The sequence below is a fragment of the Bufo bufo genome, chromosome 4 (genome assembly GCF_905171765.1).
Source record: "Bufo bufo chromosome 4, aBufBuf1.1, whole genome shotgun sequence".
Taxonomy (NCBI): Eukaryota; Metazoa; Chordata; class Amphibia; order Anura; family Bufonidae; genus Bufo; species Bufo bufo.
The window spans coordinates 524,141,570-524,156,316 of NC_053392.1; the positions used below are offsets into that span (position 1 = coordinate 524,141,570).

The 14,747-nt window shown below is 49.0% G+C and overlaps 1 protein-coding gene across 1 annotated transcript in view; it reads left to right on the forward strand.

Annotated features, from left to right (window-relative positions):
• The window catches only part of LOC120999301 (protocadherin Fat 4-like), a 311,103-nt gene that overhangs the window by 215,704 nt on the left and 80,652 nt on the right, over positions 1-14,747 (forward strand). The window contains exons 46-57 of the mRNA XM_040430172.1: positions 181-255; positions 1,666-1,740; positions 2,733-2,807; positions 4,064-4,138; positions 5,131-5,205; positions 6,726-6,800; positions 7,655-7,729; positions 9,250-9,324; positions 9,620-9,694; positions 10,593-10,667; positions 12,166-12,240; positions 14,234-14,308. Of these exons, the coding sequence (XP_040286106.1) occupies positions 181-255; positions 1,666-1,740; positions 2,733-2,807; positions 4,064-4,138; positions 5,131-5,205; positions 6,726-6,800; positions 7,655-7,729; positions 9,250-9,324; positions 9,620-9,694; positions 10,593-10,667; positions 12,166-12,240; positions 14,234-14,308 (900 nt within the window). The remainder of the gene's footprint in view (positions 1-180; positions 256-1,665; positions 1,741-2,732; positions 2,808-4,063; positions 4,139-5,130; positions 5,206-6,725; positions 6,801-7,654; positions 7,730-9,249; positions 9,325-9,619; positions 9,695-10,592; positions 10,668-12,165; positions 12,241-14,233; positions 14,309-14,747) is intronic.

Genomic DNA, 14,747 nt, shown 5'->3' on the forward strand with positions numbered 1-14,747 from the left:
TCTACCAGAGCGAATCCCCACAGTATACAGAGGTCACAGACTATGTATGCAGAGGACAGAGGCTATGCATACAGTGGTATAACTCTTTTAATCACACTTTTTCCTGCTTATAACTTTGCAATTTGGCCAAATGTGTGCACAAGATCCAGTACCTATTCATTTCCATCATTTATTTTACAGCACAGTTTCTGTAAAAACAGAAAAGGAGGATGTGCAGACAGGAGATGGAACTCTACACACTGAGAGGCCAGACAGGTATTATTACTGTTATCTATACTGATTATTCTTTTATTCTTTTGAAATACATAAACCAACAAAAAGATACATAATTCACAAAACAAAGGCTACAGCTGCAGAGGACACAGGCTATGTATACAGATAGCATATTCTATGTATACAGAGGACACAGGCTATGTATACAGAGGACACGGGCTATGTACACAGAGGACACGGGCTATGTACACAGAGGACACGGGCTATGTACACAGAGGACACGGGCTATGTACACAGAGGACACGGGCTATGTACACAGAGGACACGGGCTATGTACACAGAGGACACGGGCTATGTACACAGAGGACACGGGCTATGTACACAGAGGACACGGGCTATGTACACAGAGGACACGGGCTATGTACACAGAGGACACGGGCTATGTACACAGAGGACACGGGCTATGTACACAGAGGACACGGGCTATGTACACAGAGGACACGGGCTATGTACACAGAGGACACGGGCTATGTACACACAGGACACGGGCTATGTACACAGAGGACACGGGCTATGTATACAGAGGACACGGGCTATGTACACAGAGGACACGGGCTATGTACACAGAGGACACGGGCTATGTACACAGAGGACACGGGCTATGTACACAGAGGACACGGGCTATGTACACAGAGGACACGGGCTATGTACACAGAGGACACGGGCTATGTACACAGAGGACACGGGCTATGTACACAGAGGACACGGGCTATGTACACAGAGGACACGGGCTATGTACACAGAGGACACGGGCTATGTACACAGAGGACACGGGCTATGTACACAGAGGACACGGGCTATGTACACAGAGGACACGGGCTATGTACACAGAGGACACGGGCTATGTACACAGAGGACACGGGCTATGTACACAGAGGACACGGGCTATGTACACAGAGGACACGGGCTATGTACACAGAGGACACGGGCTATGTACACAGAGGACACGGGCTATGTACACAGAGGACACGGGCCATGTGCACAGAGGGCACGGGCCATGTGCACAGAGGGCACGGGCCATGTGCACAGAGGGCACGGGCCATGTGCACAGAGGGCACGGGCCATGTGCACAGAGGGCACGGGCCATGTGCACAGAGGGCACGGGCCATGTGCACAGAGGGCACGGGCCATGTGCACAGAGGACACGGGCCATGTGCACAGAGGACTCTTAACTGCGTCCGCATACCCTGTCTACCAGAGCGAATCCCCACAGTATACAGAGGTCACAGACTATGTATACAGAGGACCGAGGCTATGTATACAGAGGACAGAGGCTATGTATACAGTGGTATAACTCTTTTAATCATACTTTTTCCTGCTTATACCTTTGCAATTTGGCCAAATGTGTGCACAAGATCCAGTACCTATTCATTTCCATCATTTATTTTACAGCACAGTTTCTGTAAAAACAGAAAAGGAGGATGTGCAGACAGGAGATGGAACTCTACACACTGAGAGGCCAGACAGGTATTATTACTGTTATCTATACTGATTATTCTTTTATTCTTTTGAAATACATAAACCAACAAAAAGATACATAATTCACAAAACAAAGGCTACAGCTGCAGAGGACACAGGCTATGTATACAGATAGCATATTCTATGTATACAGAGGACACAGGCTATGTATACAGAGGACACGGGCTATGTATACAGAGGACACGGGCTATGTATACAGAGGACACGGGCTATGTATACAGAGGACACGGGCTATGTATACAGAGGACACGGGCTATGTACACAGAGGACACGGGCTATGTACACAGAGGACACGGGCTATGTACACAGAGGACACGGGCTATGTACACAGAGGACACGGGCTATGTACACAGAGGACACGGGCTATGTACACAGAGGACACGGGCTATGTACACAGAGGACACGGGCTATGTACACAGAGGACACGGGCTATGTACACAGAGGACACGGGCTATGTACACAGAGGACACGGGCTATGTACACAGAGGACACGGGCTATGTACACAGAGGACACGGGCTATGTACACAGAGGACACGGGCTATGTACACAGAGGACACGGGCTATGTACACAGAGGGCACGGGCCATGTGCACAGAGGGCACGGGCCATGTGCACAGAGGGCACGGGCCATGTGCACAGAGGGCACGGGCCATGTGCACAGAGGGCACGGGCCATGTGCACAGAGGGCACGGGCCATGTGCACAGAGGGCACGGGCCATGTGCACAGAGGACACGGGCCATGTGCACAGAGGGCACGGGCCATGTGCACAGAGGACTCTTAACTGCGTCCGCATACCCTGTCTACCAGAGCGAATCCCCACAGTATACAGAGGTCACAGACTATGTATACAGAGGACAGAGGCTATGCATACAGTGGTATAACTCTTTTAATCACACTTTTTCCTGCTTATAACTTTGCAATTTGGCCAAATGTGTGCACAAGATCCAGTACCTATTCATTTCCATCATTTATTTTACAGCACAGTTTCTGTAAAAACAGAAAAGGAGGATGTGCAGACAGGAGATGGAACTCTACACACTGAGAGGCCAGACAGGTATTATTACTGTTATCTATACTGATTATTCTTTTATTCTTTTGAAATACATAAACCAACAAAAAGATACATAATTCACAAAACAAAGGCTACAGCTGCAGAGGACACAGGCTATGTATACAGATAGCATATTCTATGTATACAGAGGACACAGGCTATGTATACAGAGGACACGGGCTATGTACACAGAGGACACGGGCTATGTACACAGAGGACACGGGCTATGTACACAGAGGACACGGGCTATGTACACAGAGGACACGGGCTATGTACACAGAGGACACGGGCTATGTACACAGAGGACACGGGCTATGTACACAGAGGACACGGGCTATGTACACACAGGACACGGGCTATGTACACAGAGGACACGGGCTATGTACACAGAGGACACGGGCTATGTACACAGAGGACACGGGCTATGTACACAGAGGACACGGGCTATGTACACAGAGGACACGGGCTATGTACACAGAGGACACGGGCTATGTACACAGAGGACACGGGCTATGTACACAGAGGACACGGGCTATGTACACAGAGGACACGGGCTATGTACACAGAGGACACGGGCTATGTACACAGAGGACACGGGCTATGTACACAGAGGACACGGGCTATGTACACAGAGGACACGGGCTATGTACACAGAGGACACGGGCTATGTACACAGAGGACACGGGCTATGTACACAGAGGACACGGGCTATGTACACAGAGGACACGGGCTATGTACACAGAGGACACGGGCTATGTACACAGAGGACACGGGCTATGTACACAGAGGACACGGGCTATGTACACAGAGGACACGGGCTATGTACACAGAGGACACGGGCCATGTGCACAGAGGGCACGGGCCATGTGCACAGAGGGCACGGGCCATGTGCACAGAGGGCACGGGCCATGTGCACAGAGGGCACGGGCCATGTGCACAGAGGGCACGGGCCATGTGCACAGAGGGCACGGGCCATGTGCACAGAGGGCACGGGCCATGTGCACAGAGGACACGGGCCATGTGCACAGAGGACTCTTAACTGCGTCCGCATACCCTGTCTACCAGAGCGAATCCCCACAGTATACAGAGGTCACAGACTATGTATACAGAGGACCGAGGCTATGTATACAGAGGACAGAGGCTATGTATACAGTGGTATAACTCTTTTAATCATACTTTTTCCTGCTTATACCTTTGCAATTTGGCCAAATGTGTGCACAAGATCCAGTACCTATTCATTTCCATCATTTATTTTACAGCACAGTTTCTGTAAAAACAGAAAAGGAGGATGTGCAGACAGGAGATGGAACTCTACACACTGAGAGGCCAGACAGGTATTATTACTGTTATCTATACTGATTATTCTTTTATTCTTTTGAAATACATAAACCAACAAAAAGATACATAATTCACAAAACAAAGGCTACAGCTGCAGAGGACACAGGCTATGTATACAGATAGCATATTCTATGTATACAGAGGACACAGGCTATGTATACAGAGGACACGGGCTATGTATACAGAGGACACGGGCTATGTATACAGAGGACACGGGCTATGTATACAGAGGACACGGGCTATGTATACAGAGGACACGGGCTATGTACACAGAGGACACGGGCTATGTACACAGAGGACACGGGCTATGTACACAGAGGACACGGGCTATGTACACAGAGGACACGGGCTATGTACACAGAGGACACGGGCTATGTACACAGAGGACACGGGCTATGTACACAGAGGACACGGGCTATGTACACAGAGGACACGGGCTATGTACACAGAGGACACGGGCTATGTACACAGAGGACACGGGCTATGTACACAGAGGACACGGGCTATGTACACAGAGGACACGGGCTATGTACACAGAGGACACGGGCTATGTACACAGAGGGCACGGGCTATGTACACAGAGGGCACGGGCCATGTGCACAGAGGGCACGGGCCATGTGCACAGAGGGCACGGGCCATGTGCACAGAGGGCACGGGCCATGTGCACAGAGGACACGGGCCATGTGCACAGAGGGCACGGGCCATGTGCACAGAGGGCACGGGCCATGTGCACAGAGGACACGGGCCATGTGCACAGAGGGCACGGGCCATGTGCACAGAGGACTCTTAACTGCGTCCGCATACCCTGTCTACCAGAGCGAATCCCCACAGTATACAGAGGTCACAGACTATGTATACAGAGGACAGAGGCTATGCATACAGTGGTATAACTCTTTTAATCACACTTTTTCCTGCTTATAACTTTGCAATTTGGCCAAATGTGTGCACAAGATCCAGTACCTATTCATTTCCATCATTTATTTTACAGCACAGTTTCTGTAAAAACAGAAAAGGAGGATGTGCAGACAGGAGATGGAACTCTACACACTGAGAGGCCAGACAGGTATTATTACTGTTATCTATACTGATTATTCTTTTATTCTTTTGAAATACATAAACCAACAAAAAGATACATAATTCACAAAACAAAGGCTACAGCTGCAGAGGACACAGGCTATGTATACAGATAGCATATTCTATGTATACAGAGGACACAGGCTATGTATACAGAGGACACGGGCTATGTACACAGAGGACACGGGCTATGTACACAGAGGACACGGGCTATGTACACAGAGGACACGGGCTATGTACACAGAGGACACGGGCTATGTACACAGAGGACACGGGCTATGTACACAGAGGACACGGGCTATGTACACAGAGGACACGGGCTATGTACACAGAGGACACGGGCTATGTACACAGAGGACACGGGCTATGTACACAGAGGACACGGGCTATGTACACAGAGGACACGGGCTATGTACACAGAGGACACGGGCTATGTACACAGAGGACACAGGCTATGTACACAGAGGACACGGGCTATGTACACAGAGGACACGGGCTATGTACACACAGGACACGGGCTATGTACACACAGGACACGGGCTATGTATACAGAGGACACGGGCTATGTATACAGAGGACACGGGCTATGTACACAGAGGACACGGGCTATGTATACAGAGGACACGGGCTATGTATACAGAGGACACGGGCTATGTATACAGAGGACACGGGCTATGTATACAGAGGACACGGGCTATGTATACAGAGGACACGGGCTATGTAAACAGAGGACACGGGCTATGTACACAGAGGACACGGGCTATGTACACAGAGGACATGGGCTATGTACACAGAGGACACGGGCTATGTACACAGAGGACACGGGCTATGTACACAGAGGACACGGGCTATGTACACAGAGGACACGGCCTATGTACACAGAGGACACGGGCTATGTACACAGAGGACACGGGCTATGTACACAGAGGACACGGGCTATGTACTCAGAGGACACGGGCTATGTACACAGAGGACACGGGCTATGTACACAGAGGACACGGGCTATGTACACAGAGGACACGGGCTATGTACACAGAGGACACGGGCTATGTACACAGAGGACACGGGCTATGTACACAGAGGACACGGGCTATGTACACAGAGGACACGGGCTATGTACACAGAGGACACGGGCTATGTACACAGAGGACACGGGCTATGTACACACAGGACACGGGCCATGTGCACAGAGGGCACGGGCCATGTGCACAGAGGGCACGGGCCATGTGCACAGAGGGCACGGGCCATGTGCACAGAGGGCACGGGCCATGTGCACAGAGGGCACGGGCCATGTGCACAGAGGACTCTTAACTGCGTCCACATACCCTGTCTACCAGAGCGAATCCCCACAGTATACAGAGGTCACAGACTATGTATACAGAGGACAGAGGCTATGCATACAGTGGTATAACTCTTTTAATCACACTTTTTCCTGCTTATAACTTTGCAATTTGGCCAAATGTGTGCACAAGATCCAGTACCTATTCATTTCCATCATTTATTTTACAGCACAGTTTCTGTAAAAACAGAAAAGGAGGATGTGCAGACAGGAGATGGAACTCTACACACTGAGAGGCCAGACAGGTATTATTACTGTTATCTATACTGATTATTCTTTTATTCTTTTGAAATACATAAACCAACAAAAAGATACATAATTCACAAAACAAAGGCTGCAGAGGACACAGGCTATGTATACAGATAGCATATTCTATGTATACAGAGGACACAGGCTATGTATACAGAGGACACGGGCTATGTACACAGAGGACACGGGCTATGTACACAGAGGACACGGGCTATGTACACAGAGGACACGGGCTATGTGCACAGAGGACACGGGCTATGTGCACAGAGGACACGGGCTATGTACACAGAGGACACGGGCTATGTACACAGAGGACACGGGCTATGTACACAGAGGACACGGGCTATGTACACAGAGGACACGGGCTATGTACACAGAGGACACGGGCTATGTACACAGAGGACACGGGCTATGTACACAGAGGACACGGGCTATGTACACAGAGGACACGGGCTATGTACACAGAGGGCACGGGCCATGTGCACAGAGGGCACGGGCCATGTGCACAGAGGGCACGGGCCATGTGCACAGAGGGCACGGGCCATGTGCACAGAGGGCACGGGCCATGTGCACAGAGGACACGGGCCATGTGCACAGAGGACACGGGCCATGTGCACAGAGGGCACGGGCCATGTGCACAGAGGACTCTTAACTGCGTCCGCATACCCTGTCTACCAGAGCGAATCCCCACAGTATACAGAGGTCACAGACTATGTATACAGAGGACAGAGGCTATGCATACAGTGGTATAACTCTTTTAATCACACTTTTTCCTGCTTATAACTTTGCAATTTGGCCAAATGTGTGCACAAGATCCAGTACCTATTCATTTCCATCATTTATTTTACAGCACAGTTTCTGTAAAAACAGAAAAGGAGGATGTGCAGACAGGAGATGGAACTCTACACACTGAGAGGCCAGACAGGTATTATTACTGTTATCTATACTGATTATTCTTTTATTCTTTTGAAATACATAAACCAACAAAAAGATACATAATTCACAAAACAAAGGCTACAGCTGCAGAGGACACAGGCTATGTATACAGAGGACACGGGCTATGTACACAGAGGACACGGGCTATGTACACAGAGGACACGGGCTATGTACACAGAGGACACGGGCTATGTACACAGAGGACACGGGCTATGTACACAGAGGACACGGGCTATGTACACAGAGGACACGGGCTATGTACACAGAGGACACGGGCTATGTACACAGAGGACACGGGCTATGTACACAGAGGACACGGGCTATGTACACAGAGGACACGGGCTATGTACACAGAGGACACGGGCTATGTACACAGAGGACACGGGCTATGTACACAGAGGACACGGGCTATGTACACAGAGGACACGGGCTATGTACACAGAGGACACGGGCTATGTACACACAGGACACGGGCTATGTACACAGAGGACACGGGCTATGTACACAGAGGACACGGGCTATGTATACAGAGGACACGGGATATGTATACAGAGGACACGGGCTATGTATACAGAGGACACGGGCTATGTATACAGAGGACACGGGCTATGTATACAGAGGACACGGGCTATGTACACAGAGGACACGGGCTATGTACACAGAGGACACGGGCTATGTACACAGAGGACACGGGCTATGTACACAGAGGACACGGGCTATGTACACAGAGGACACGGGCTATGTACACAGAGGACACGGCCTATGTACACAGAGGACACGGGCTATGTACACAGAGGACACGGGCTATGTACACAGAGGACACGGGCTATGTACACAGAGGACACGGGCTATGTACACAGAGGACACGGGCTATGTACACAGAGGACACGGGCTATGTACACAGAGGACACGGGCTATGTACACAGAGGACACGGGCTATGTACACAGAGGACACGGGCTATGTACACAGAGGACACGGGCTATGTACACAGAGGACACGGGCCATGTACACAGAGGACACGGGCTATGTACACAGAGGACACGGGCTATGTACACACAGGACACGGGCTATGTACACAGAGGGCACGGGCCATGTGCACAGAGGGCACGGGCCATGTGCACAGAGGGCACGGGCCATGTGCACACAGGACACGGGCTATGTACACAGAGGGCACGGGCCATGTGCACAGAGGGCACGGGCCATGTGCACAGAGGGCACGGGCCATGTGCACAGAGGGCACGGGCCATGTGCACAGAGGGCACGGGCCATGTGCACAGAGGGCACGGGCCATGTGCACAGAGGACTCTTAACTGCGTCCGCATACCCTGTCTACCAGAGCGAATCCCCACAGTATACAGAGGTCACAGACTATGTATGCAGAGGACAGAGGCTATGCATACAGTGGTATAACTCTTTTAATCACACTTTTTCCTGCTTATAACTTTGCAATTTGGCCAAATGTGTGCACAAGATCCAGTACCTATTCATTTCCATCATTTATTTTACAGCACAGTTTCTGTAAAAACAGAAAAGGAGGATGTGCAGACAGGAGATGGAACTCTACACACTGAGAGGCCAGACAGGTATTATTACTGTTATCTATACTGATTATTCTTTTATTCTTTTGAAATACATAAACCAACAAAAAGATACATAATTCACAAAACAAAGGCTACAGCTGCAGAGGACACAGGCTATGTATACAGATAGCATATTCTATGTATACAGAGGACACAGACTATGTATACAGAGGACAGAGGCTATGCATACAGTGGTATAACTCTTTTAATCACACTTTTTCCTGCTTATAACTTTGCAATTTGGCCAAATGTGTGCACAAGATCCAGTACCTATTCATTTCCATCATTTATTTTACAGCACAGTTTCTGTAAAAACAGAAAAGGAGGATGTGCAGACAGGAGATGGAACTCTACACACTGAGAGGCCAGACAGGTATTATTACTGTTATCTATACTGATTATTCTTTTATTCTTTTGAAATACATAAACCAACAAAAAGATACATAATTCACAAAACAAAGGCTGCAGAGGACACAGGCTATGTATACAGATAGCATATTCTATGTATACAGAGGACACAGGCTATGTATACAGAGGACACGGGCTATGTACACAGAGGACACGGGCTATGTACACAGAGGACACGGGCTATGTACACAGAGGACACGGGCTATGTACACAGAGGACACGGGCTATGTACACAGAGGACACGGGCTATGTACACAGAGGACACGGGCTATGTACACAGAGGACACGGGCTATGTACACAGAGGACACGGGCTATGTACACAGAGGACACGGGCTATGTACACAGAGGACACGGGCTATGTACACAGAGGACACGGGCTATGTACACAGAGGACACGGGCTATGTACACAGAGGACACGGGCTATGTACACAGAGGACACGGGCTATGTACACAGAGGACACGGGCTATGTGCACAGAGGGCACGGGCCATGTGCACAGAGGGCACGGGCCATGTGCACAGAGGGCACGGGCCATGTGCACAGAGGGCACGGGCCATGTGCACAGAGGGCACGGGCCATGTGCACAGAGGACACGGGCCATGTGCACAGAGGACACGGGCCATGTGCACAGAGGGCACGGGCCATGTGCACAGAGGACTCTTAACTGCGTCCGCATACCCTGTCTACCAGAGCGAATCCCCACAGTATACAGAGGTCACAGACTATGTATACAGAGGACAGAGGCTATGCATACAGTGGTATAACTCTTTTAATCACACTTTTTCCTGCTTATAACTTTGCAATTTGGCCAAATGTGTGCACAAGATCCAGTACCTATTCATTTCCATCATTTATTTTACAGCACAGTTTCTGTAAAAACAGAAAAGGAGGATGTGCAGACAGGAGATGGAACTCTACACACTGAGAGGCCAGACAGGTATTATTACTGTTATCTATACTGATTATTCTTTTATTCTTTTGAAATACATAAACCAACAAAAAGATACATAATTCACAAAACAAAGGCTACAGCTGCAGAGGACACAGGCTATGTATACAGATAGCATATTCTATGTATACAGAGGACACAGGCTATGTATACAGAGGACACGGGCTATGTACACAGAGGACACGGGCTATGTACACAGAGGACACGGGCTATGTACACAGAGGACACGGGCTATGTACACAGAGGACACGGGCTATGTACACAGAGGACACGGGCTATGTACACAGAGGACACGGGCTATGTACACAGAGGACACGGGCTATGTACACAGAGGACACGGGCTATGTACACAGAGGACACGGGCTATGTACACAGAGGACACGGGCTATGTACACAGAGGACACGGGCTATGTACACAGAGGACACGGGCTATGTACACAGAGGACACGGGCTATGTACACAGAGGACACGGGCTATGTACACAGAGGACACGGGCTATGTACACAGAGGACACGGGCTATGTACACACAGGACACGGGCTATGTACACACAGGACACGGGCTATGTACACAGAGGACACGGGCTATGTATACAGAGGACACGGGCTATGTATACAGAGGACACGGGCTATGTATACAGAGGACACGGGCTATGTATACAGAGGACACGGGCTATGTATACAGAGGACACGGGCTATGTATACAGAGGACACGGGCTATGTAAACAGAGGACACGGGCTATGTACACAGAGGACACGGGCTATGTACACAGAGGACACGGGCTATGTACACAGAGGACACGGGCTATGTACACAGAGGACACGGGCTATGTACACAGAGGACACGGCCTATGTACACAGAGGACACGGGCTATGTACACAGAGGACACGGGCTATGTACACAGAGGACACGGGCTATGTACTCAGAGGACACGGGCTATGTACACAGAGGACACGGGCTATGTACACAGAGGACACGGGCTATGTATACAGAGGACACGGGCTATGTACACAGAGGACACGGGCTATGTACACAGAGGACACGGGCTATGTACACAGAGGACACGGGCTATGTACACAGAGGACACGGGCTATGTACACAGAGGACACGGGCTATGTACACAGAGGACACGGGCTATGTACACAGAGGACACGGGCTATGTACACAGAGGGCACGGGCCATGTGCACAGAGGGCACGGGCCATGTGCACAGAGGGCACGGGCCATGTGCACAGAGGGCACGGGCCATGTGCACAGAGGGCACGGGCCATGTGCACAGAGGACTCTTAACTGCGTCCGCATACCCTGTCTACCAGAGCGAATCCCCACAGTATACAGAGGTCACAGACTATGTATGCAGAGGACAGAGGCTATGCATACAGTGGTATAACTCTTTTAATCACACTTTTTCCTGCTTATAACTTTGCAATTTGGCCAAATGTGTGCACAAGATCCAGTACCTATTCATTTCCATCATTTATTTTACAGCACAGTTTCTGTAAAAACAGAAAAGGAGGATGTGCAGACAGGAGATGGAACTCTACACACTGAGAGGCCAGACAGGTATTATTACTGTTATCTATACTGATTATTCTTTTATTCTTTTGAAATACATAAACCAACAAAAAGATACATAATTCACAAAACAAAGGCTACAGCTGCAGAGGACACAGGCTATGTATACAGATAGCATATTCTATGTATACAGAGGACACGGGCTATGTACACAGAGGACACGGGCTATGTACACAGAGGACACGGGCTATGTACACAGAGGACACGGGCTATGTACACAGAGGACACGGGCTATGTACACAGAGGACACGGGCTATGTACACAGAGGACACGGGCTATGTACACAGAGGACACGGGCTATGTACACAGAGGACACGGGCTATGTACACAGAGGACACGGGCTATGTACACAGAGGACACGGGCTATGTACACAGAGGACACGGGCTATGTACACAGAGGACACGGGCTATGTACACAGAGGACACGGGCTATGTACACAGAGGACACGGGCTATGTACACAGAGGACACGGGCTATGTACACACAGGACACGGGCTATGTACACAGAGGACACGGGCTATGTACACAGAGGACACGGGCTATGTACACACAGGACACGGGCTATGTACACAGAGGACACGGGCTATGTACACAGAGGACACGGGCTATGTACACAGAGGACACGGGCTATGTACACAGAGGACACGGGCTATGTACACAGAGGACACGGGCTATGTACACAGAGGACACGGGCTATGTACACAGAGGACACGGGCTATGTACACAGAGGACACGGGCTATGTACACAGAGGACACGGGCTATGTACACAGAGGACACGGGCTATGTACACAGAGGACACGGGCTATGTACACAGAGGACACGGGCTATGTACACAGAGGACACGGGCTATGTACACAGAGGACACGGGCTATGTACACAGAGGACACGGGCTATGTACACAGAGGACACGGGCTATGTACACAGAGGACACGGGCTATGTACACAGAGGACACGGGCTATGTATACAGAGGACATACAGTAGATTGTATTTACAGAGGACACTAATTATATATAAAGAGGACACAGGTCTGAATACACGGGACACAGGCTGTGTATACAGAGGACATAGACTATCTATACAGAGGACATAGACTATCTATACAGAGGACACAGGTTATTTATACAAAGGAGACAGGCTAAGTATACAGAGCACACAGGGTATGCATACAAGGGACAAAGGCTGTGTACACACAGGTCACCAACTATGTATACAATTTCACAGGCTGTGTATACAAAGGACATTGTCTATGTATACAAGAGACACAGGCTATGTATACAGATGATATAGACTTTGTATACATAGGACACAGGCTATGTATACAGAGGACACAGGCTATGTATACAGAGGACACAGGCTATATATACATAGGACACAGACTATGTATACAGAGGACATCGTCTATGCATATAGGGGACACAGGCTATGTATACAGAGGCTATGTATACAGAGGACAGAGGCTATGTATACAGAGGCTATGTATACAGAGGACAGAGGCTATGTATACAGAGGACAGAGGCTATGTATACAGAGGACAGAGGCTATGTATACAGAGGACAGAGGCTATGTATACAGAGGACAGAGGCTATGTATACAGAGGACAGAGGCTATGTATACAGAGGACAGAGGCTATGTATACAGAGGACAGAGGCTATGTATACAGAGGCTATGTATACAGAGGACAGAGGCTATGTATACAGAGGACAGAGGCTATGTATACAGAGGACAGAGGCTATGTATACAGAGGACAGAGGCTATGTATACAGAGGACACAGGCTATGTATACAGAGGACACGGGCTATGTATGCAGAGGACACGGGCTATGTATACAGAGGACACGGGCTATGTATGCAGAGGACAGAGGCTATGTATACAGTGGTATAACTCCTTTAATTACACTTTTACCTGCTTATAACTTTGCAATTTGGCCAAATGTGTGCACAAGATCCAGTACCTATTCATTTCCATCATTTATTTTACAGCACAGTTTCTGCAAAAACAGAAAAGGAGGATGTGCAGACAGGAGATGGAACTCTACACACTGAGAGGCCAGACAGGTATTATTACTGTTATCTATACTGATTATTCTTTTATTCTTTTGAAATATAAACCAACAAAAAGATACATAATTCACAAGACAAAGGCTACAGCTGCAGAGGACACAGACTTTGCATACAAAGGACACAAGCTATGTATACAGATAGCCTGTGACCTCTGTATACATAGAATATGCTATGTATAAAGAGCAAACAGAGTATGTTTATGGAAGACACAGACTGTTTATAGAGGGCACAATCTAGAAATATAGGGGACATAGGCTATGTGTACAGAGGACATAGACTGTGTATACTGAGGATATAGGCTATGTATACAGAGGACACCGGCTATGTATACACAGGACATGAACACCAGGCTATGTATACAGAGAACAGAGGCTATGTATACAGGGGACACAGACTATATATGCCGAAGACACAAATTATATATAAAGAGGAC